The sequence below is a fragment of the Agelaius phoeniceus genome, chromosome 1, assembly GCF_051311805.1.
Source record: "Agelaius phoeniceus isolate bAgePho1 chromosome 1, bAgePho1.hap1, whole genome shotgun sequence".
In the NCBI taxonomy this organism is placed as follows: domain Eukaryota; kingdom Metazoa; phylum Chordata; class Aves; order Passeriformes; family Icteridae; genus Agelaius; species Agelaius phoeniceus.
The window spans coordinates 92,882,451-92,907,347 of record NC_135265.1 but is presented as its reverse complement, the minus strand read 5'-3'; the positions used below and the strand labels follow the sequence as shown (position 1 = coordinate 92,907,347).

The 24,897-nt window shown below is 40.0% G+C and overlaps 2 protein-coding genes across 6 annotated transcripts in view; one reads left to right on the top strand and one right to left on the bottom strand.

Moving 5' to 3' along the window:
• The window catches only part of LOC129120269 (uncharacterized), a 28,463-nt gene extending 16,691 nt beyond the window's left edge, over nucleotides 1–11,772 (top strand). For all 4 annotated transcript variants that reach the window (XM_077183276.1, XM_077183292.1, XM_077183282.1 and 1 more), the window contains 10 exons: nucleotides 1,326–1,462; nucleotides 2,005–2,124; nucleotides 2,674–2,704; nucleotides 4,648–4,669; nucleotides 5,205–5,229; nucleotides 6,106–6,144; nucleotides 7,244–7,345; nucleotides 8,419–8,524; nucleotides 8,931–9,827; nucleotides 10,588–11,772. In XM_077183276.1, coding sequence (XP_077039391.1) covers nucleotides 1,326–1,462; nucleotides 2,005–2,124; nucleotides 2,674–2,704; nucleotides 4,648–4,669; nucleotides 5,205–5,229; nucleotides 6,106–6,144; nucleotides 7,244–7,345; nucleotides 8,419–8,524; nucleotides 8,931–9,827; nucleotides 10,588–10,643 — 1,535 coding nt within the window. In that variant the 3' untranslated portion in view covers nucleotides 10,644–11,772. The remainder of the gene's footprint in view (nucleotides 1–1,325; nucleotides 1,463–2,004; nucleotides 2,125–2,673; nucleotides 2,705–4,647; nucleotides 4,670–5,204; nucleotides 5,230–6,105; nucleotides 6,145–7,243; nucleotides 7,346–8,418; nucleotides 8,525–8,930; nucleotides 9,828–10,587) is intronic.
• A 2,583-nt stretch (nucleotides 11,773–14,355) lies between these two features.
• On the bottom strand, nucleotides 14,356–24,127 carry PDCD6 (programmed cell death 6). Of its 2 annotated transcripts, none has more exons than XM_054641635.2 (6): nucleotides 23,823–24,127; nucleotides 20,864–20,925; nucleotides 17,778–17,822; nucleotides 16,620–16,778; nucleotides 15,843–15,952; nucleotides 14,356–14,915 (listed from the first exon to the last, which is right to left on the bottom strand). In XM_054641635.2, exons 1-6 carry the CDS (start codon nucleotides 24,110–24,112, stop codon nucleotides 14,817–14,819), a joined length of 765 nt encoding a protein of 254 aa, XP_054497610.2. In that variant the 5' UTR covers nucleotides 24,113–24,127; the 3' UTR covers nucleotides 14,356–14,816. The 2 variants fall into 2 exon arrangements, with proteins under 2 accessions (XP_054497610.2, XP_054497618.1); XM_054641643.2 differs by having other exon boundaries at nucleotides 16,626–16,778; nucleotides 23,823–23,999.
• Between the last annotated feature and the right edge of the window lie 770 nt (nucleotides 24,128–24,897).

The window sequence follows — 24,897 nt, the reverse complement described above, 5'->3', positions numbered from 1 at the left end:
TGCAAGAACAGTTTCAGTTCATTTGGTGATAATTTATTTTCAGAGTTAAGATTTAGCAGTATGATAATATAGCAGGTTTGAGATGGAGTTGAATTTCTTCATAGCAGCCTGTATGTTTTGGATTTGTGCCTGAAGCAGTTTTGATGACACCCCAGTGGTTTTTCCTGTTGCTGAGCAGTGCCCCTGCATCAAGACTGTTTTGTTATTCTGGGCTCTCACCCTTGAATAAGGTTGGGGTGGGCAAGAGACTGGGAGGTGGCACATCCAGGGCAGTTGACCCAAACTGGCACAAAGGATATTCTGTACCATGAAATGTTATGCTCAGTAATCACAGTTGAGGTAAAGAAAGAAGAAAGGGGGGAAGCAGGGTTTAACTTCCAGGGTGGCTGTTCAGAGGCTGTGGGTGGGTATTGGTCTGCCTGTGGGGCAGTGAGCGATGGGTTTTTGCATGTTAGTTGGTTTTCGGGTTTTTTTACGCCTCTTTCCTTAACTTATTAAACTGTCTTTAAGTCCATGAGTTTTGTTGCTTTTGTTCTTCCCGTGTCCTCCCCACCCTGCTGAGGGGTGTGGATGTGAGTGAGCAAGTGGCTATGTGGTTCTTGGCTGCTGGCTGGGATCAACCCATCAAAATACAGAGTACTGGAAATTATGACATAAGGGAACAGCTGCAGGATTTTCCTATTTGTTTTAAACTGCTTTTAAATTTATTATGTTCAAGCTTTTCAGAATAAAACTTTTCATGCTAGGTAAGAAGCCTCAAACTTGAAGGTTTCTGAATACTTTAAAGGAATTGTCTCAGTAATTTCTAGGAAAAATGAAGAATATTCCCATTTTCATTCTTGTGATCCTTAAAAGTTTATGGAACATTTTCAGATTGTGAAAGATTCAATTTTGTGAAGTGATTAATGTCTTTCCTACATCTGCTTTTACTCAGATACTGTCCAAATTATCTTTGACTAAGTATTTTAAATGCAGTTTTTAAATCTAGACATTTGTAGGGCATTTCCTATTCTCATTCTCTTTCTTAGTTTCTTGAAAAACTATCCCAGACAGGAGTAAAGATGCATTAAATATTTTTGGTGGGCTTTGAAATCTGCCATAGATGGTGTATTTCCTTTCAGGATAAGATATTGGAAAGAGATAAATTTAGGTGATTGGGTAATAAGTCCATAGAAGTGTTGAAGTGATCCTGAAGGAGTGTCAAATTCTGAAAATGGAATAATTTCACATACTAATTTTGAATTTGATGAGCAGCATTGTAAAGAATACATTTGTTTCAGTAGTCTGTAGTAAAATAGAAATATTTGTAACTCTTGTTTTTACAGGTTTAGAACATGTGGTTGAAGTCAGATTTGAAGGAAGAAGAGAGCCACGTTACGAGTGCAGGCTGTGTGGGTGTAATTCAGAGGTGGCACCTATGATAGAACATCTTAGTGGGTATAAACACAGAAGAGAATACATTGTGAGTAATTTTGATGCATTTTGATCAAAATTTCTTTATGATACTCCCCTTATTTTTTTTTCTAAATAATTAGATCATTTGAAGTTTAAACCCCCATGTAATAAATTGCCAGTATAGTTGACTCTCTCTGGGTCAGGCCAACATGAAGAGCTCTGATGATATGGGCTGTTGAGGCAGTGCAGTCCAGGGCTGCCTGTCTGTTTCAGCTCCAAAGTCTGTTCCTAAGATTGTTTCCAGGATCAGGTTCCAAAAACAATGGGATTCTTTTTTATTCCCCAGCATGTCCATAGCATTGCTGGATTTGGTACAGAGGGTGTTTCCTTCTGGTAGCAAGCTTTACATGGTATCCATTTTTTGTTTTGAATACTACTTTAGTAACTTTAAAATTTGAGTAGATATGTTGCAGAGAAGATATTAGTTCATAATATTCAAATCAATGTTTACCAGTCTTTTCGATGGCTGTCCAGAAGGTGAAATGTGTAAAGTTTTTTATACTGTGATATATTTTGATATTAACCTTTTCAAGCTGGTTTTGTTTACAGTCTAAAGAATTTCCAGATAAAATAAGGAAAAAACCAAAAGATACAAAAGAATGCAAAGTCTCGTTTTTCAGGCGAATAGCAGGAGAGCTGGAGAAGAGCGAAGGATTAAAAATGTATAAGGTAATTGGAAGTAAATGTAAAATTTCTCTTCATGTGTCTTTTATCAGTGCATTTATGTTTAATAGAGTAAATTTTAAAAGTACTGCAGGCAAAGCCTCTTAAATTTTCTGTGTGTTTCTAGGAAGTGTAATAGTGAGTTGAACTAAGGCTTACCTTTAGGTTGCCCTGAAAGATCCAGGGAAAAGAACAGTAGTATTGAAATTAATCTGAAAAAAGCCAAAGCTTTATTTTTTTAAGGTTTTAGATGTTTTAAGTTGAAAATTGTTCAGTCTGAATTCAGTGATTCAGAAATTTTATTACTTTAACTTCAATAATTTTTAACTTTTTTTTTAATTTTGCAACTTAAATTTTTTCAAATGTAAGCAATTTTTTTCTCAAATTTCATTTATATTTACAGAAGTCTATATCTGTGTGTGAGGAATTTAATTCAATTTAATTATGTTGGCATAAATAAAAGTACTTGTTCCTTTCCTAAAGGCAGTTGCAGTAGATACTGTTGTTATGAAATTTTAGTCAGAAAGTCTAATATGAACCTTTTTATATTTTTAGACGGAAGGTTACACAAGACCAGCTACCTCATGTAAGTGTGTGAATTTCTTGAATATAGTAGATTTGATGTAATTGATATTTGGCCTAATTTGACTTACTAGTTGAACTCAAAGGGTTTGACTGATGTATAACATTCAACTTGTAACACCACAAAATGTTTTCAGAGATTTTTCTGGTTTTTGTGATTTTGAAGTGATGAAAGAAGGAAATTGCCAGACTTCCAGTCTTCCTTAGATTTTTTTAACTTCTTGGTTCCGGAAGTATTTATGATAACTGCAGTAATTTGCTCATCAAGGAAAGTAAAAAAGTATGGAAAAGTGGTACTTGATGGCTTTCTCTGAATAAGCTGCTAAAGTCTCCTCCACCTCATTTACATCATCAGAAGACTTATGCTAAATCACTGGTGAAAGTGGAAATTACCATCCTTTAGCAATTCCATTGGAACAAGTGATGGAAACCAAACCCACAAACATAAACCCAGCATCTTCCCTCATACAGTATGGCTGAGTTTCATCTTTTGTTACTGTAGGTGTGCTATAGATCCTTAATGATGCCAGTCTGGAGGAATACCTCCTTGCTACCTTTTGACCCTAGTGTTAGTATCAGAAGAAAGGTGGGTTTGATTGAAGTGGGTGAAGGTTTCAAGGATCTACAGAATTGGTCAGCGTGAGTCCCGCTGTAGGAGCCTACCACAGCAGTATTTTTTTTTTTTTTTCTTCTTTTTATTGGTCATTGGTGGCTTCTGTGGCTTGTACTTTTGAATGTTGGTCTGCAAAACAAGGTGGCAGAAATATTTTCGATTTCTGTGTCTCTTGCAAAGAAGAATGTCAGCCAGTAATTAGCTGAGTAATTCTCAGTTCAGAGTCAACTGACATCAGTCAAGTCAGCAGACTTCTGTAGAAGTGGAAGACATGGTCAAATATCAATCTGGAACATCAAAAAGAGTGATTGCACACAGATCATACCCTGCCCAACAGGATATGAAACTCTGAAAAAATGAACAAGAGGGAAGTTACCTGTAAAAGCATTGTGCCTTTCAATATAAAGGTTTGTTCTGGTCAGGTGATAAGGTCAATATCAAGTGAAGTCCAAAAAAAAAAACCCTCTGGTTCTTTAGAAGGAAATCGTGGTTACTGGGCTAGCAGCAGTAAGTAACTTTGGACTAGATCATGTTGGCAAATGTCAAAACTCTTTTCTGACAGTAAGGATGACTTTGGGCATATAATTAAGAAAGGCTGCTAGTACACTGGTATGAGTGATGAAATGGACATTAACAGCTCCATCAGCATGTGTTAACTGTGTTAATGGGAACTGGTTAGCATGGCAACACAAGGCTTTTGGCCTTGTCTTGTAGGGCCAAAGGTGTCACTTGTGCAGAGAATTATTACATGTCCTGTTGCTTATCCTGGAACACAATGCTTAAGAAGTGAGAAGTTATGTACCCTGCAGTAGGTGGTTCTCTGAAGCATATTTACTGTTTTAGACTGCCTTGTTTTGCTGAGCTTTCCCTCCCTCCCTCCTCGTGCTTATACACTGATAGAGATTAGATGATCCCACATTCCAACCCCTATAACTTCTTGTTAGAAACTTAGCTATTGTATGTACAGCTTTTAGGTTCACTGGTATTTACTTGGAAAAAACCCACATGCAGACCTTGTAAGTTTTTTCATGGAGGAGACAGGTCCACCTCAGTTTATTCCATACAGCCTTCTTGTGTGGGGTTCAGCTGCCTGAGCACAGGTGCTGTAGGGTACCCTGCAGAGCCTTTAGGGCACAGGTCTCCCACAGAGTTTTCAGCAAGGATGCCTGCTGGTTTCTAAGATGAGTGTGTGTGCCATTTGCTGCTGAATCCTGCCCTTTACAGAAACCACAGCCACTTCACAGCCAGTAACTGTTCTGTTTGTGTAATGCTTCTGTTGCAGAAATACAGTGCAAGCCTTGTGATGTTGTTAATAATTCTTTTTTATTTTCTAGCCCCATTGAAGAAGAAATCAAGGTGAGAGTACTACCTGCACAGGAGAATCAAAACAGAATTTTTTAATCTGTTTTTCTGTAGCAAACATCATGACATATGGGAAAATATTTTATATTGTCTTTCCACTGTACTTACTCCTCTTCTGTAAATTGTTCCTTTTTGTCAGTGAGGAAATAGCAGCTATGGCTTTTGAAATACTGCACTCAAAAAGTAATTGCAATTAAAATTTCAAGCTGCTTCCATTCTATGTGGGATATCATTGGCTGAGTAAGTTTTATAAACAGCTGTTTATATAGGAAGAAAAAGCCCAACTCACCATTATTTTAGTCATGTCCTTTAGCTGATTTGTGAAGAAGTTCATCTGCACTACTGGTCTCTTTGAGAATCAGTCAGAATAAGGACCTTTACAGCATATATAAAACACTGTTATTTCTTAGAGAAAGATATCCAGTATTGCTAAGTGATAAAAATTTGGAAACTGAAATATTTTGAGTAAACTTAGTGTTTTAGTAATTTTTAGAATGCATCTTAATACTGTAATTTTTTTTCTTTTAAGGTGGGAAGATGATTATAAGCAAGAGGTATGTAGAGGCAGTAACTCCACACAGGGGTTCACATACCCACAAGTTCTCATTTTGTAGCAGTTTCTTTATGCTTGTTTTTATTTTTTTTTTCTGGAAAATGCTTATTATTTGGCTTCATTTTGTATTTTGTTAATATTCTTGCAGAACCATTGACCTAATAAGTCAGAGTTTTGTGTTCATCACAGCAGAGGGGAAGAGAATACAGTACATTCACCTTGGCTCTCATAAGTCCTGTCCAGAGCCACTGAGAGTCTCAGAGCCAGTGTCTCCAGGCCAGGTCTCCCAGCCTGTGCTGCAATCTCCCCTTCCCTGTTTTGTCCCTCTTCAGATCAAGACTATTCTATACTGAAAGTTTGGTTTAAATCTTAAGATATATCTAAAGATTTACAATCCCTTTTTCTAACTCAAAGGTGAAATTCAAAATGATCACTGACGTGTCTGTCCTGATTAGCTCTGGAGACAAACACTGAGAAGTGCCTTGTTTTTATCTTAGTGGCAGAGTTGGTTGTGTGGGCCTCAGGCTGGTCAGATACTATGCTAAATGCAGTGAGCACTTGACTTTTTTAACATGATTTTGCTCCTGAGTGAGGAAAGGCTGGGAAAGATAGCTCCTGTAGGTGTGTGGCTTAGATGTGAAATGTGTTCTTCCTGGTATTGGAAGGAAAGCAGTTGTGTTTGTGTAGCTGCTACCAAACTGATACTGAAGATCTAAGGTTACATGTTTATGGCTCTGACCTAAAATTATCTTTTCTTTGTGTTGACTTTTGTTGTTGGATAAAAGATTAAAATATCTTGTTCTGTACAAAATGATGTAACAACTGCTGTAAAATTCAGTCTTCTAAATTTTTTCCCCCCTATTTTTCAATCCTACAGAATGATCCTGTTCGGAAACAGAAAGCTCTGGAGTTCTTGGTATGTATGTAAAATAATTGTGATGAGCCTTGGGATGTTTCACCAGTATCATGCAGTGATTATTGTTTGAAGGGGCCTCTGATTACTGATCAAACTCACTTGACTGCAACATTAATTTCTGTTTTAGTGGACTCTGCCCTCAAAAGTTAGTGCAGCTGTAGCTTAGCTCAGAGCAATTGGCTGGATTAAATGTGAGCTCTCAGCCTATTCTGTGGATGACTCTCCCCTTTGCTGAGGAGCCACCCTGACAAGCAGTGTTAATTAGCAGCACTGATGGTGCTCAGGTGCTGCTGGCTGGCCAGATCTAATGGGATTGTTGATAATGCTGAGCAAGAGGAGCCAGTCTGGTCTGGCTGTCAGAGAGAGCACAGCTGCTGGTCTTGGAGTGATTTGGGAAGTTTTATCAGTTCTGTTGCTGTTGACAGTGACATAGTAAGCCTCATTTTGTCTTTTGGGTTTATGAAAATATCTTACTTTTACTCTGGGAAAGTAATGTTCTGTGCCTAAGGCAATTGGAAGGTTTCATTTGAGTTCGAATTGTGTTTTACCAAGATCAGAAGTAGAATGTTTTGAAATGAGTGCTTCATGTCTTCCACACTGTGGTTACTTGTGACTTCAGAAAGAGAGAGAAAAAGCAAGTCTTAAGGGATAATCAGAAAGCTACAAAAAAAACTTGGTAGTTAATTGACTTTTATGTACAGGAATCACAGTTATTCCTTACAAAAGACTGCCTATATTCTTTTAACTTACTGTAATCACTTATAAATTAATTTACTTAGTAATCAGCCTGAAGCTTATTTTTTATTCAATTTTCTACACAGATAATATAAATTTAGGACTTGTGCCATTCTCTGTCTACAACAAATTTTTTATGGACTTGACAGTACAGGAATGGCACAGAAATCCAAGTTTATGTTTTACCTTTTATCAGGCCATAATTATGCTCCCGATTTTATTTTTGTATACATTTATCACATATGCCATATGTTAACCAATAGTATAAATTTGGTTATACAAAAATCAAAGTATAACTTTGATCTGTTTGTGTATTTGACCCTTTGGCATCCTAATGACCAATTCTAACCATGTTTTTTGACAGGAGACTTTTCACATCACCTCAGACTCAGAAGCAACACTTGTTGTTCGCATTACACAGGAACTCATGGAGGCTTTGAAGGCCTTTTGTGAAAAGAAAGCAGCAGTAAGTAACTTAATCTTGTCCAGAATTCTTTTACTATTGGGAGGAAAGGAGTGGTTAAACTCACTGTATTAACACCCTCCATGATCAAAACCTCCAGTTAAATGTACTTCAATTTTCCTCTTTTACAATTTCTAAGTAACAAAGATATTAATTACATAGCACATTTCTCTTAGTATTCCATCATCATGTATCTGTTTTAGCTTTTTTTGTGTGTGTGTTCTATTCTGGGCACCATTTTGTTTCTCAATGACAGGTTGTCATCCTTTTTGTGGTGGTCCCTTGCTTGTTAGCTTTTGTTCTAAGATCATTGAGGCTTTAAGTGCCACCCACATGTGCCACTTTTTTCTTTTGTGGTCCTGTGGGTAGGCCTGTCTTTCTCATAACTTGTAGCTTTGCTCTCAGTTGGGAGTTGTAATCTGTTAAGATTAAGGAAGGCGCAAGATGTTCTTGACTATCTGTTGGTCCTTACAAGCCTCCATAGCTTCTTTGCAAAGAGGTTAACTACCCATGGAAAAAGGAATCTGAAGAAGGACCAGAATCTATGAAGAAATGATTAATCACTCTGGCAGCTACTGGTTCACAAAATTCAGGATTTATTTTTTTCTGAAAGCTGTTTCAGACTGTTTTCTCAATTGTATATTCCATGTCAGGTGAGCTGCAGTAACTATCTCTGTGCAAATGCTGCCACCAGCACCAGTTAAATGTTGTTTCTGTTGCTTAATCTCTCAGCTGGGCCTTCCATTCTGCATTCCCCAGATGGAGGCAGGATTTGCATATGCAGCAGTTTTATATTTTAGCCAGGTGATGATAAGAGAGATGAGGCAATAAATTTGAAACAAGAGACATTGTCTTCACCAGAGACCTCCTTTTGTTCTCCAGGAAAGTATCTCTTCAAATAACACTGGAAAATAGTGGTGCAATGTGGTAACAACACACCCCTCACATGGACTTTGCTATCACTTAAAATTGTTCTTTGCTAACTTTCTATGGGGAATTTGTTGCATTTTAGAATTTGTAAAGTTCTTAAATTCTTGTATTTGCAAACAGATGTTTTGACCTTTTGCTTTACCTAGGATAATTACACCAACAGTTTAGGCCCACTGGTGCCAGTACCTCAAGATGAATTTCCAGAAAGCCAAAGCATCCCAGAACACTATGGGCCAGATGTAGAATACAAAGGTAATTTTTTTTTCTACTAGTTTGTTTACTCTGGAGCCTGCACAAATTGTGAAAATTTACTTTTATGGCCAGCCAGTGTACTTCTTAGCTGGTGTACTGTGTGTCTGTGCCCTCTGAGTCAGTTCAGGATATAATTTTCTGGAGCTTTAATGACTTAACTGTCTGAAAACATCCCTGTCTCACTGAACAGTGTTATTGCAGTTAAGGTTATGGAAATTCAAGCAGTAACCCTTCCTGATCTATTTACTATTAGAATTTTTGGGTAAAAAAATGCAAAATTCAGTTAAGACATAAAGGCAGGAAATGGGAGAAGAACAGAAGTACACATCATAAAATCTCAAAGTAGTTGTGTTTGCAGCTGGTATTTTAATATTTTGCTAACTTCAAGTACCCTTTATTTATTCAGGAAGTTCTGACTGGAATCAAGGTTTTTTGTCTCAGTATGAAGAGTGTTCTGAAGATGCTTCTTTTGCTCCTGCTCACCCCAACAGTTACCAAGCAGATGATGGATCATCCTCCTGTCATCTGACACCTGACAACTTTGCAAGTGTGTCTCTGCTCGGGGACTCTCCTGCTGTTGAGCCTGATATTCCTGCCAGTGGTGTCAGCCAATGGCTGAGACAGCTCAGAAACTCCGCGCCCTCCATGAATTTGGTGCCTGGGGCCTCTTCATACCAGAGCAGCCCAGTGAAGGAGTACTCAGCAGAATACATATCCAGTGATGTGCAAGGAAATGAGCTCTGTGATAACAGACTCTCATTTGGCAGGGAAAATACAAAATGGAGCAATCAACAAGTGTGTACCAAAGCAAGGCATATAAGTGACCAAGAATTATCCTATCCCAATTATTCTGCCTCATATCCTTCATCTGGAAGATACTTTACAAATTATGCTTCACAAAACTATTCCTCTTACAAGAACTATGAGTCTGTGAATACTTGTACATCTGCAATTTCTACTGTTTCAGGAAGAGGTGGATCCAGGTGGCATCAGGACACTAGGTGGAATGAGTGGAATGAGGACTATAGGTGGAACAAGGATTCTAGCTGGAAGCAGGAATCTAGGTGTCAAGAATTCAGGTATCAGAAATCAGGCTACCAGAGAGACTGGAGTTCACATCAGGACTTATTTTCTGGCAGTGGTTTGTACCAAGATCACCAGCAGTTCAGAAGCTCAGAAGAGATGTTTGATGGAGCTGATGTTGGTCTTGCTCCCAGCACTGTGAACAAACTCCTAGGGAAGGATGTACCTACAATGACCAGGATGCTCAAACAGTTGGCTCCATATCACCCAGCGCTTCAAAGTAAGATGGTGATTAGTTTCCATCATGTGAAATGAGTTACTGTAACATAAGCAGGAGATTGCAGGTTGCAGAGATAGGGTGAGCTGTTCAGGGGAGTTGAGCTCATTTTGCTCACATCTGTATCAGCTGAAGAAAGGCATTGTTGCTTCTCTGAGGGCACTGTGCCTCTTGGCAACTAGATGGAGCAATGAGTGGGAGGAGGTTTTGATAGTGCAAAAATTTCCTGAATTGAAAGGTTTGTCCTAGGTCATCTTTCTAACTAGCAGTTTGTATTGTGAGTTGTACTGGTAGATTTGCAATGATGGGAGGGGACTGTATTGGCATAAAGAAAAAAATACTGGAATGCATGCAGAACCAAGCCTGGATGGCATTATAACAGATAATCCAAATGAGTCAAAACCCACTGGATAACAAGAGAAATGTTATCAAAGAGCTGGTTCATTAAGTGTCAATTTCTTTCTTCCAGTTACTGTAGAAATAGTCATTAATGTTGAGAATAGTGATCTACTATTCCAAATGAGAGTTTCTCCTTTGGAAATAGATTATGAGAGGGACTTAAAGAGAAGTGGGCATATGCTACTGCATAGCTGTCATTGGGCATGAGTTTGGACAAATGCAAACTATGCTTCTGGTACTAGAATTAGTTAATTAACTAGGTAGCTACTTAATGGTAAAACTTTCATATTCACATTTCTATGCTGTATTATGGAAATATTATGAGATAAAAGTAACTCTAAATGTCTTTATTGCCCTTTTCCAGAAGTAAATATTCAGACATTCGTCAATGTGCTAATAGAAGCTAGAGAGAAAGATTAAGGAGCAACAGCTGAACTGGAAACAGATGAAGAGACTTGAGAATCTCCATCACTTGGCTTTCAGGAAAGAGACTACATTTAACTGTGTTTGACTGGCTTGGGAGAGGTTAAGGGAGGTAGGGTTTAAGTTTTTAACATGTGAAATATAGCTGGAACATGAACTTGCACATAATGGGTGAACATACTATTTTGTTCAGGCTTTTTGTAATGTATTTGTTATATCTTAGTATATTTCAGAAAAGAAAGATCTTTTGTTATTTTTTGAAAATATGTTAAAATTACTCTGTCAGCAAAAAGCTAATAATCCTTTTAATACCCTTCTCAATTCACAAGAGAAAGAAAGGTTTTATGCTACCTACTTAGGAAGAATATTAATTGAAAATCCAGGTTTACTTTTCTTCACACAAATGTAAGGCCATTTCCATTAATTTGAGGCTTTATAATTAGCATATTTTTAGAAAATGATACACTACATTTCTGTTTAGACAAAGAAAGGAGAATGTCACAACATAGGTATTCTCTCTATGTTAATGTGATGCTATATGAGGAAAATGTAACCTCTACTAGAGGACTGGTATGTAACAGTTTGCAGACTAAGAAATGGTGTGAAATATATGCAAATTTTTAAATCGTGTTGTTCAAAATGAAATAATTATAAATTATCCTAAAAACTCATTTGGTGGATAGACCCATGCTAAAATAAAAATTCTTGATTCTTTCTACTGGCAAAAGCATATTAAGAAATAGTAGAACCCAAAAGCCAATCAGATAAAATAACATGAAAAAATAAACAAACTGTGGTACTAACTGAGTAGTACTTACCAGTTCATGAGGTGTATCAGAGCCACATGCTCATGAATGCCTGGCTTTAGATATCTGCTCTATGTAATTAAAACCAGCTTACATGGAGCTGAAGAAAAGAAGTAAAGTGAGACAGTTTACTCCTGAGTGTCTGTTTTCCTTTTCACTGCTGCATTGTGGACTATCATTTTTCTTCTCACTCGTGCTGGAACTGTGTCTCTGTGCATTAAATACTTGTGCTGAAGCAGGGTTACTTAGTCTTCATGAGCTGTCATAAAACATTTTGGATCTTGTTATGTAAATTTTAATAAAAACTCAACTCCAAATAATTTATTATTGAGCATGTAAACTCAATTCTCTAAAGTTTTCCTTCTGTCATTACTTCGTTTCTGCATCTGAAGAGATCCACTTTCCTTTTTCTTCCTGTTCACTGTGTTTCATTCCTGTTCACTGCTCATACTTACTGAAGTGTTGGAGTGGTTTTCCTGTTCACTGCTCATACTTACTGAAGTGTTGGAGTGGTTTATAACATCACACACCTCATAGTTGTGCCATACACTTCCATGCACTGAATTACATACTCAACCTTCTTGCTTAAAAGGGAAAATTGTTTTTTCTACCACAGATGTCTGCCAGAGTTTTGGTTTACAAGTCTATAGGATTGATTAGTTATTATATCTACATTTAAAAATTACCAGAAGTTATTTACACAGATGTTACTAGCATAGTTTTTTTCCTCACAGAAGGTGTAGTGCAACTAAAATTCTAAAACTGTAGAAAAAAATGTTGCTAGGAAATATTACTGCTGCAACTCTGTCAATTCAAGTTGTGACCTTTTCATTTGAGGTTGTTGCAGAGAACTCTTTTCCCCGTTTCTCACTCCCTTTTGGATTTTACTGCCATCACTGTATATCCCAGTGGCTCATCCCAGTGGCTTGATGAACTCCACCCAAATTAGATGCTCTTTCCACCTACAGGTTCTGTAGTTTTTCCTTCTGGGCAACAGTTATTGTCCTTCCTTTGTTGTTGTGCAGAGTCCTGCATTGGGGAAACAGTTCTTGCACTTGGAAATGGAGTTGGAGCAGTAAGACAGCATTGATTTACTGAAGCTTTCCTGAACTGTAGAGTGCTGAGTCCTTCTTACTTCCAAGAAAACCCATTACCATATCTTGCTACTATGTAGTATAGAATGGGAGCAGAACTCTGTCTAGACTCCAGTCCTCCTTCAAGAAACCACCTCACAATGTAGCTCCTGCCAGCCTGCAGAGCAGCACCAGAAGCCTGGCACCCATCAGCACCACCGCAGCTATATCACAGGCCTTGGCATGGAGGCAGTCGTTCTCAGAATGCACCTGAGCCCTTGGAGCAAATTTCCAGTTTCCTTAAAATGCCAGTGACAAAAGCCCAGACTAGAACATGTCTTGGACTGGGGATAAATGGTCTACTTTTAGTCACTTTCTTGGTCTGTGGTGTACCTGCTTTGATACCTTTAGAAGTGTGTTTCCCAGTAGGACAAGAGTTGTTCCCATCCAGAGCCACCTTGATGATTCTCTGCATCAGTGATGCTCCTTTAGGAAGTGCTGGAGTCAGCTGTTCTGCACCAAGGGCAGTGAAATACAACAAGGCCAGCTGGACATGGAGACACCTTTCAGGGCAGACAACTTGGGAAGTTTCTCAGATTGCAGTTTTTTAGTTTGTACCATGGACTTACTCCTCAAAACACTTCCCAGAATTACTGGATTTTATGTGGATGTATGATCCAGAGGGGCAGCTTCCTTAGTGGAAAGAAACAGGGGAGCTCTTTTGAGCCCAGAAATTCTCAAAAGAATTCTCTTCTGTTTTGTTTCTGGAGAGAGCATATATAGTTATTATCTCAGCATTCCAGGGAGGGAAGGTTCAAAGAGTAACTGGTGGAAGTCTTTTTCCCTGGTTTTCTTCAACATAAGTAACTTTCACAGCTGGTGGATGAGGTGGTTTCTGACACTGGTTGTTGCTCCTGATCTCCCCCCTCACCCAAAACCAATTCCTTACCTTTTGGGTGAGGACACCCAGAGTGCTTTGGGGGATCTCCTTGTTTCAGTGTGCTGATGCTCAGGGGGCCATGGGTTTTCCCCCACATACCAGAAGAGTGTTCAGTCTGAGCTGTCACTAAGGCTCTGCGTGTCACTTGACAAATAGTAGCAGCTTCTTTACATGACAAATGTTTTGTAACAGTTGCACAGTGGCCACTTTGCTGCCTTCACCCTGACATCAGACACTAGTCTGGCTGAGACACAGACTCAGAATCATCTGAGTTGGAAAGAGTCCACAAGGATCACTAAGTCCAGCTGTTCAGTGAATGGACCATACAGAGACTGAACATGTGACCTTGGTGTTATTTGTACCATTCTGTGACCATCTGAGCCAATCTCAGGGTCACCTGGAAGTAACACTGTAACTCTCGTTGTCTTTGTTTCCCCCAAGAGTTACTGTAAGAGATGGTGTGTGACAGTCATTACTTGTCTTGCTCGTCTTGCTTGAGTTTTTCCACTCTCTCTCATTAGATGTAAATGGTGAGATGTAGGGTAAAGTTACAAGAATATCTGACTGTCAATTCAAAGCCACTTCAAATAAGTGCTTCAGCACAAAAAGGAAGACTTCTGCTGTCAAATGGAACAACTAAGCAAAAGGAGCATATTCAGAGTCACAGTTCATTTTTGTGGGGAACTTCTCAAGGGAGATGCAGTGTGACCTTTTTCACAGGTGAGAAGAAGTTGTATTTGAAGCCATCCCAAGGATACCCTGAAAGAAGGAGGCAGCTAGAAAATAAAATAAAAAAGGCCATCCAAGTGGAGAGATCCCTCAATCATAGAAAATGAGAATAAAGAAATAAAATCACCATCCCCTTAAAGCTGTACAAAAGTGAAACAGACTAAAAGTTGACCTGGTATTTTTACTTAATTTTAAATTCTGTATTTAAAAATTAATACATTAAACTCTTATAAAAGTAAGGCACATGCAAAACATGTTGTGCAACTTCTGGCTTTCAACTGATATAAACTAACAAGCATGATTTTAATTTGGCATTTCTAAAGAGTCATTTTTCCCATGCAGGATATGTGTAAGAGGTAAGGATATGTGTAAGAGCTCAACATTGTACTGGTTAAATCTAGATTCTGTGCTTTCTGTACTACAGTAAGCAGAGATGGTCATATCATACAATAATACAAAATAAAACCAACTTAAGTACAGATTCTGACGATGATTACCAACATACAAAATTTAAGAATGTGATGTTACATCCATTATAATACATAAATAATCTTATTCAGTAGAGGATGATTTGGCAACTCCAGTCTATGTAATGCCAGTGTGCAATTCCTGGTTATCCATGTCATACGATGCTGAAGACCATGGAAAGGTACTGCTCATAGGACACCTGAATCCAGCCATCCTGGTCAGTGTCGTATCGGCGAAACACATCAGTCAGCCTCTGAGGAGGAGAGAAAAAATAATAGACATTTTTGTTCTAGGGGAAGCTTCAGACTGCTACATACTCCCCTTGCCACCTGGGCTTTATGAACCCTTTCTGTTCATCCCCCCTGTAGCCATTTTACAGTCTTACATATAAAGACAGCTCACTGCAATAATATTGCAATACCTAAGGCTACCTCCTATATAGACCAGACAGCTTTTTATAACTGACTTTAAAGCAGGGGGGAAAACAATGCAATGTTTGAGTCATCTGGAAACAGAATCCAATGCATACCCTGTACATATCTCGCCTTCTAGGCAAATATGCTTCATGTGCCATTGCCATCTGAGGTGTCTCTGTGTAGCCCCAGAGATACCAGGCAGTACAGAAAAGGACCAGAACAACTGCCAGCATGGTTTCATTAACAACAGCTGAGTGATTAATCCATTTAAAGCCCTTTTTAGCAGAGTTCAAGTCTACAACTAACCATAATTGCCTTGTATTGCAAATGAATGCAAAGGTGACTGATGTGTCTAAGTAACAGAGATGCGACTTTTACAGGGAACTGCTTTCCTTCCATGTTCTTTCTCTTTCTCTCACTCTCTGTGTCACTGAAAGATTGGAAGGGTTTTTGTGCATTTTTACCATTACCCTTGCAAGACCAGCTCTGAAGTCTGTATTAAACTAACAGACAGTGTCAAACATTGATACTATTTTACACTTTTTTGTACCTCACATATTGTATCAAATTTACTTGAGACACAAAGGAATTACTAAAGAAGACCAATACACAAAGATGTTTCTAGCACTTAGCATATACTTAGTTCAAATGGCTTACTATAAATAAAATAGCAAGTTCTGATCCACTGTTAAAGTGAGAACCAGAAAAGCTTAAGAAAAGGTAATTTTTTTTTAATTGACATCAAAGTACATCTCCTTTCTTACCTGTAGAACAACACAGCACTGAATAAAATCATCAAAAGCAACTTGTCCTTTTCCTTGTCTGTCAAATTTCCGAATAAGGATATCATAGAACTGATCAGACAGTCGGTAACCTTGGAAAAAGAGAAATACTTTAGAAGGTTTCAATTACTGCAGTCCTTCTATAAAAAGAACAAGGTTGTTTAGCAGGCATGTGTAACAAAACCAGAAAACAGTAAGGAGTTACAATGACTATTTTTTGGTAAATATCTCTGTAAACTAAGATGCATCCAATAAAACCCATGCTCAATAATAATTATATACAGAGTCACAGTAACTATAATTACAGATTAAGGTGACTGTTTGATTGAGGGAATGGTTTAGGGCTGCAGTTCAAGTCTTTACAGATGAAGTGACTGGAATGCAAGTTCCTTAGCCATCAGAATGCTCTCACAGCACGGACAGCTGGCCTTGTTTTAAAACGTGGCAAGTTCTATCAAGTACCCTGTTAGTTCAGACTTAGCCTGATACACTGGTAACCCTCTCAGAGCTTGTCACAGAGGAGACTGGATGTATCAGGATATGTATTCCTTTTTCTCTATTTAAGAAAAGATCTTTAAAATCATGTGCCTCTGGCATGGACATCGTTAAAAGGGACCTTGTACCTAAAAGGAAAGCTGCCTTCACCTGCCTCATTTTTAGTCACGTTTGTCAGAGCAGTAAAGCTCTGTAACAGCACCAGTAAGCAGCTCATTCTATGACATAACCCAGTCATAAAAACTGTAATCACTAATGAATTACCAAAACCTGTTAGTGCTTGCTTTAGTTCATTTTTGTCAATCATTCCAGAATTGTCTCTGTCATACGTTCGAAAGACATTCTGCCAGTCTGTGATGTATTTCCAGACTCCTGTGAATTCATTGAAGTTCACACCCCCTTTGTTTTCTCTGTCAAACATGCCTGAAATAAAAAGTAAGAAACACATATAAAACCTTAGTCATACAACTCCTCAGCAAGATCTGAGTAGGTATCAAGAGTGTAGATATCAAGAATGCTCTGTGGAAGGTACTGAAGAGAGAAAAGAAACTGCTAAAATGCGAGTGGTAATTTGGAAAGTCCTGCCAAGAAAAAACAAGCAGTCACCCACTGAAGGAAAAAACAATAAAGTGAGAAAAAAAAATACCAGAATAAATCACAGAATATTTATTTTTCCTAGGGTTTCGTTTTCAGTTCAAAAATACTGAGGGCTTGACTGATCATCCAGTAATAAATCAAAATGGGCAGAGGGGTGGACTGTTCTTTTCTAAGGACACATTAAAAAGTCTTACATAATTTCCAAGAGTGCTGGGATATTCATCTGCATTTGATTTACTCATACTGTTATCTTTACATGTCACCCAGCAATGGAACTCAGACTGCTGCTGAACACTTATTGAGAACAAAGCAAAAAATGTAGTCCTTGGATTTATGAACTGTGTGATAGAAAAGATTTGATTTATTGTGCTTGAATCTTCATCATTCTGTTCTACCACCATCACCTTCCACATTATTGGCAATTAGTTTAGACACTAACAGAATTCAAACTTTGTAAAGCTTCTGTTTGGTATTTTTGCAGTAAAACATAGGCTTAAATTCAAGACAGGAAAAACTACTTCCCAAGACAACTTACATAATGTCTTTTTAGAAAATTTAAGATAACAATCTCCTCATGCATAAATTACATTTATTATCTAATCAATTATGCAGTAACATTTTCTCAGGCTACTTTAACAAGTGCACACGTGTGTATGCAAAGGGCATTCTCTATTAATCAAAAGGGAAAATAATTTAACTTACTATTGCTGGGCCCTCTGAGGGGAAAAAAAACAGTGTAGCAATTGAGAGCATTCTCAATCAACCAGCTGAACAGATCACAAAACATTATCTTAGGACTATGTCACATCACACAACTACACTCACCAAGAATTGACCTGACTGTTGCTGGATTAAATGGAGTCCACGTGCCTGAAAGAGAAAGAATTACTTAGTTAAAAATTAAGAATTCCTCAATGTTTAAAAAAATGCAAAAACCAACCAAACAAATCCGTTAAGAACAGTGAATTCAGAGCTATGTGACATGGAGCTGGCATAATAAAAAAATAAGGCTGCTTGGAAATAAGAAAGTTTCACCATTCAGAGATGACTTCAGACCAGTGCTTCCCAAACACCACACAGGAACCAGCATTTTAAGGCTGTAACAAAAAAAATCGAACAAACCTTGGAAGATCTAAGGACTTTTTCATCCCAGGCTGTCAGGAAGTATTGGATAAAAATCAAGATCTGAAGTACCTCTTTTCTATGACAGGAGCAGAAGTGTTCTAAATGTAGCTCAATCAAGGCCTCATATCTGTTCCTCAGTAAAAACCCATCTGCTCATTTCCTTTCTACAGGACTACTCCAGGGCATTTCATTTCTGACAGAAAGAGTTCTCAACATGGCATAACCATACATTGCAGCTTAGAGTAGTTCAGTACAAATCCCACCTCATCCACTGCTAAAACAATTAAGTGTTAGTTTGAATTAGTATTTTTAGACCAAGAAATGTTGCTGCTTGAAAGGGCCTGAGCAGTAATTATCTGGAGAGGAGCTCTGTACTTCTCTGAGTATTTAGAGGCTTGTCATTATGAAACTGTTTTCACTTGGTGGAGAGCATTCCCAAGCGCTAGGAAGCATTACGCTTTAAACAAAGGAACCCCGTGCCTCATCTAGAATGTCACCATGGATTCTCCAGAGCCTGTGAAGGAACCAGGAGCACGAAGCAGCACACAATGAACTGTGGCTGCCTGCAGGAGCCCACAAAGGAGTCGGTGAGCCGAGGGCAGAGCAGAGGCGCTCCCAGGGCTGTGTCAGGTGACCGCAAATCCCGGCAGAAGGGCTGGGCTGGGATCCCTGGCATCCGGCACTTGGCTTTGCTGGGTCACGGCAGTGATGTAACTCACAGGGAGAGCCCTGCACTGTAGGCAGGCCCTGAGACTCTTTGCACATAAAGAGAAAAGGAAAAATGGCTCTGAAAATGTTGAAGCAGTATTTTAGACAGAGAGTATCAGTACCTTAGAGCTGTGTGTCTCCGCAAAAAAAATAAGAAATAATGGAATTAATAAGTTGCCAGGATTTAACACTGAACAGAATAAGAGGAAAAAGTGAAAATACAGTCTGAAAGTTAACTTATTTCATCTTGAAACATTCAAATGATTCATAGAGCCACCACAGAATGAAATCTGAGCAACTCCAGAGGTGAAGAACTGTACTGATTTCATACTATTCCAATAAACAGTGAAGACTGTCCCTCTCTCCTCTCCTGACTCTAGTGTTCACTTCCCACAGCAGCACAGAAGAAAACAAGAAGGAAGCAAAGGATTTTACGGTGCAAACAGTTAGACAAAATGATGATCAGCCCCTCCCACATAAGCACACTGTTATCTGCATAAACTTTATGCAGATGAAAATGTCAAATTGTCAAAACCACACTGAACTTCAAATGTAAATGAGCACAATGCAGAATTTTTTAATGTTTTAGAAATAAACACATAACATTATTTTAGGCCATGTTAAATTACAGGACAGCCAGCCATGCACAAACAACCACTAGAGGATATATTTTGAAAATAATATAGTGAATTGTTAGTGACTTTGGTGTACAAGATCTAGAATCTCTTGGAATGCAGGAAGCTTACAGTTCTGTAAATATTTTGTCTAACACTTGGTAGGCATTCTTCATAACCGCAAAGCACTGAAACTTCTAATCTACACTGTAAATAAGGAAAGAAAAGAACTCAGATATTCATCACTGCCTATTACCCTTAAATTCAATCATATGAGGAGATATTTAAAATACATAAAATTAAAAGTGGCAGGTTCATATGAGAAAATATTTAACATATAAAAAATTTAAATCAGCAGGTAAAATTTGAAATGACAGTTTCTCACAGCTCTAAACAGCATTGTAATCTAAATTAAAATGGTGACTTAATTTAACTTAGTTTTTGCTAAAGATTTTATTCAAAATTTTAATTAGGATCAGTTCTGGCAGCCACAACACATTGCTTTTAATTTATCAGATACATCATTAAACAGATATTCTAGTATATCCAGTTCAGTTACAAGACTGCAGTTTTACTGAATAGGACCTTATAAATTAATAATTAATTTATTAAATTTATTCAAGTCAGGCAATCACTGACAAAAATGGGCCCTTCAGCCAGAGCCAGTATGTGCTGCAGCTCACAACATCAGTTTAAGCCCTTCTCAGTCACAAAGCACAGGAGGGATAAAGGAATAAACTGTGGGAGAAGGGGAACTTGGTATGAACTCAAAGGTGGACAAACAGCCTGAATATGCCCTTTTTTCAGATTTCCAAACAGAAAAAAACCCACAGAGTACAACCCTACTCACCCTGAGTCATGGGAGGAAAGTAAAAATAGGCTACTGGAAAAATGTTTCATTTTTTATTTCCATGAGTTATTTGACAATACCCTAGTTTCTTTGAGTATTACAATAAGGAAATGATGACTAGGAAGTTTTAATGCTAGAGTGCATCTTTCTACTCTGTTAGGAAAAACCCTAAACATACTTTATTTCCTGCACCATACTGTATGAAAAATGAATTATGTGCAATGAAAAGGCTGGTTGTAAACAGCTTTGCCCAGGTTATACACTGGTTCTGGTTAAAAAAACAAAGGTTCAGTAGTAATGAGCAAAGAATCTATGAATCACTGGTTATGATTTCTAGGAAGTAGAGCTGGGAAAAAAGGGATGTGCACACCCTCATTCCTCAGAATACAGACCAGTAATGGTTACAATAGATACTCAGTTTAGAACAAACAAACAAAAAACTCACAAGGATTGTTCATTTTTCCCTTTCCAGCCTTTTGCTGTAGATTAAATAGTAATTAGTGAGTGGTAGGAACACTTCCCACCCCGTTCCATACAAAGAATCACAGCATCAAGTAACCACTCTCACAATAAATTTATCAGTGAACTACCTCACGGCTCATTGACAGACTTACCATTGGATAATGCCTGCTGAAGTTCATTATCACATATTATTCCACTCCTGTCTTTATCAACTCTGGGAAAAGAAAAACAAAACAAAACCAAAGCAGGTAGTAAGCTTTAAATGGCTGAAATTAACAGGTTCCATTTACTGAAGACTTTGACATTCTGCTTCTTACTCAACACATGAGATTATTATTTTCCTGAAAAGTCTCTGGAACATGATAAAAGCTCCAAAGAAAACTGCAAGATTTATGAGTGAAGAGACACACAGAAACACTGACAATGAAACGGTTTGGGCATGCTCTCCACAAGGCAGTATTTTTATTTATTTCTGTTTAAGAGAACTGCAGAGCACACATGCTGGTTAAATCCACAAAATGCCTAATGCCACAGTAGTGAGCTATCTGTTTCACAAACTGGAGCAACAGGTTTGTCACCCAGCCTCTCTCACACGCTGGCAGTGGAGAGTAAGTCACTAATGTGACCAAAGCACTGAAAGACTCAAACCCCTGCAAAGGGGTTCAAAGAGGCAAAAGCACAGGCAGGTTCCAGCTTCCACTGAGCCTTCACAGTCCATTGTCTTAATGATTCAAGTTTATGCTAAAATTAATGAATCAAGTAATTTCTGCCCAAATAAAGAATGATCATGACTTCTTTAGAAGGGTATCTGAAAGTGGTGGGGACTTCCCTCCATTTCATACAAGGATGTTCCCCTTGGAATGACAGTTTCATTTCCCCTCATTTACTACCCCAACCAGAGTCCCACTTAGCTGATCCCTGTTCACAGAACCTGATTTTCTTTTCCTTTAGCTCTTGCTGTCTTTTTCTAAACACTTTCAGTTCATTCTATTGCTTCCTTCCCCATCTCCAAGAATTATGTAACCTGCATGCAACACTAAAATTGCAAGCATAAATTGCAAAGATTTCAATTACAAATAGATATTCCCCTTTATAATTTCTATTTCTCTTCTTAGTATTGCGAACATTTTTCACCTTTTAATGAGCAGTTACCAAGTCCTAAGCTGATATTTTCATGAAAATGCATTATGACCTACTTGTCTTGTTCCTGAGCATCATCAGTCAGCACATTCATTTTATAAATAAAATTATGCAAAATTAGAATGGGTTTTCCTCATGGACATCAGGATTCTACTCTGATTCCACCTGACATATGGGGATCACCTGTCACACAGGGATCATGATCTGGCCATGACAGGCTGATACAGCCCTGTCATTCAGGACTGTAAGGTGCTCCTGCAAACATTCACAGGCCTCAGTTACTGCAGGAATCAGTAAACATCACCTGACCACTCACCCTCTTCTCACAGAATCAGAGAACCACAGAATGGTTTGGGTTGAAAGGCACCTAAAAGATCACCAAGCTCCAATCCCCTGCTGTGGGCAGGGATGCCTTCAGTTACACCAGATGGCTCAGAGCTCCATCCAGCCTGGCCTTAAACACTTCCAGGGAATGGGGCAGCCACAGCTTCTCTGGGCAACCAGTTCCAGTGCTTCACCACACCCACAGTGTAAAACCTCTTCCCACCATCCAATCTAAACCTACTCTCTTTTTCCCAGCTGCTCCTGAACAGATTACACAAAGATCCCAGGAGAGCTCCATCTGTCCGTGTGGTGCATGACCACACACACACCCTTCAGTCAGTTTTCCATCCACTAAAGAATGCTTCCATTCATTCCACCTTTACTGAATTTCTTCAAGGGCCTTTTGATAGTGTTGGGAGTATTTTTGGAAAGCATACAGATTATATGAATTGCTCCAATTCCAGCCATCATATCCCTATCCAATCCTTACCAAACACAGTCCAGGATTTATACAGCAGTCTGCCAGAAGAAATATTTTCAACAAAAGCCATGCAACTCTCCCGACTAACTACATTATTTAAAATATTTTTACTGATTTTCCTGGTGCAGAAGCCAGATTGCTGATCTGTTTCTGGACCCTTTAAAAAGAGAAACAGCTTCTTGCATGCCTCTGCCGAGTCCTCAGAGGAAGCTGTTTTACAGCAGGCTGGGTAGGTAAGCTGCTGCATTCCTGAGTCACTCTGTAAATATCAGCCAGTTTTAGAAACTTAGTACTCTTTGTCTACTGCTTAACCTCTTCTTGCTGCTGCTTGTGTCAGAAGATCTGTCTTGACTCATCTCTCATAAAAATGGATCCAATGTCAGCACCTCCCGAGTTTCCTCAACAAGACATAGTTGGGAAATCTCCTTTGGCTTCCTTACTGATAGGATCTTGCCAGTGTGTTTGTTTAGCACAAGCTTGCTAACTCCCTTGCAGGTCCCTCTGTCCCAGGAGAATTCAAGAGAACACTTCACAGAATCCTTTAGCTTGGAAAAGACCTCTGAGATCATCGAGTCCAACCTATGACCCAACACCACCGTGTCAGCTAGCCCATGGCACTGAGTGCCACGTCCTGCCTTTCCTCAAACACCTGCAGGGACGGTGAGTCCACCACCTCCCTGAGCAGCCCGTTCCAATGTCCAACCACCCTTGCTGAGAAGAAATTCTTCCCGATATCCAACCTAAACGTCCCCTGGTGCAGCTACGTCTTGTCATTGGTAGCTTTAAAGTCTCCCATTACCATTTATCCGATTCCTTTTTACAAGCCTTCCCTATGCTGCTACGCTGATCCTCCACACCTAACTATCCTTCCTGCAACCTCAGGTTAAAAATTACTTCAGCGCTTTCAAGGTTACCGTCCCACCGATCCCCTTTACCCTCGTTATAAAACACAGCCACATTTACTCCTCCCCAGCCCTTTCCTACAGATCCTCCCACGGGGAATCCACCGCGATGTCCACAGCGCTGTCCCGGCAGCCAAACCCCGCGCTGGACGCGCCGGGCCGGTGCCCGGACTCCCGCACACCCGACCCGCTTCCGGCACCTCCCTCTGCCCGTTGCCCGCCGGGCCCGCTGCCCGCCGGGCGGGCGGTGGCGGCGGGGCTCACCTCTGGAAGACGCTCCACAGGAAGGAGGGGTCGGGCAGGGCGCCGGGGACGCCGCCGCTGCCGTTGGGCCGCTGTTGGTACCCCGCCGCCATAGCCCCGCGCGCGCCCGCCCCGCGCGCCGCCGACACCGGCCGCCCCTGACGCAACGCGCCCGTGACGTCACGGCCCGCCCTGCCCCGCCGCGCGGAGGGGAATCCCAAGCGGAGCCGGATCCTGCGGCGCGGGGCGGGGACTCTGGCCCCTCCCGCCGGGAGGCACCGGGAGAAGGAGGCGCCGGGAGAGGGAGGCATCGAGGCGGGGCTGCGGCACGACCTTAGCGCGGCGCGCGGGGATCCGCGCCCTGGGAGTGGCGGACCCACCCCGCCACGAGCCGCCGCCCTCCCTCACGAAGGTTCCGGCAAGGGCAGGAGCCGTCACTGTGAGCGATCGCTCCCCACGGAGGGAAGTTGGCGTGTCCTGGAGGGGAAGGAGCGTAAGTTTGACATCCAAGAGGTGCCTCTGCACCATCGCTGAGAGGAAGAAGGGATACAGAGGGAAACAAAAGCCCGCTGAACAGATTCCCTTACACAAAATGAGGATTAAAGCACACAGGGAAAGAATTTCAGGGAGAGGACGGAATTAGAGTACAAGCCAAATTAGCATCACCTCACTAACTGAATTCTTTACTGAGGGCTGAACACAACCCTCTGAGAAACAGTCAAATTCCCCTCCCTGTACCTACAATTTCTAGGCAATTCTAGACTCCATGGGACCCAATGAGCTCCTGCACTGAAATCCCTCGAGCACAGCGATACCAAGATGATGCTCTAGTGAACCATCTCTGGGGACACTGTCCCTGTCACTGCAGAAAGTCACAGTCTCAGATCTATCCTATATCCAAACTGCTGACCTGGGCATAGCTCTTCTGGGGTACAGAGGAGCTGGGGACAGGGCTGGAATGGCACAAGGCCTGCGTGGCCAAAGGTGTTAAGTAGACAAACTCCCGAATGCTGAATTAAAACAATGTAGGTACGTGTTTTCCCTGTGCTTACCTCTGACAGCTCTGGTACGTGTTTTCCCTGTGCTTACCTCTGAC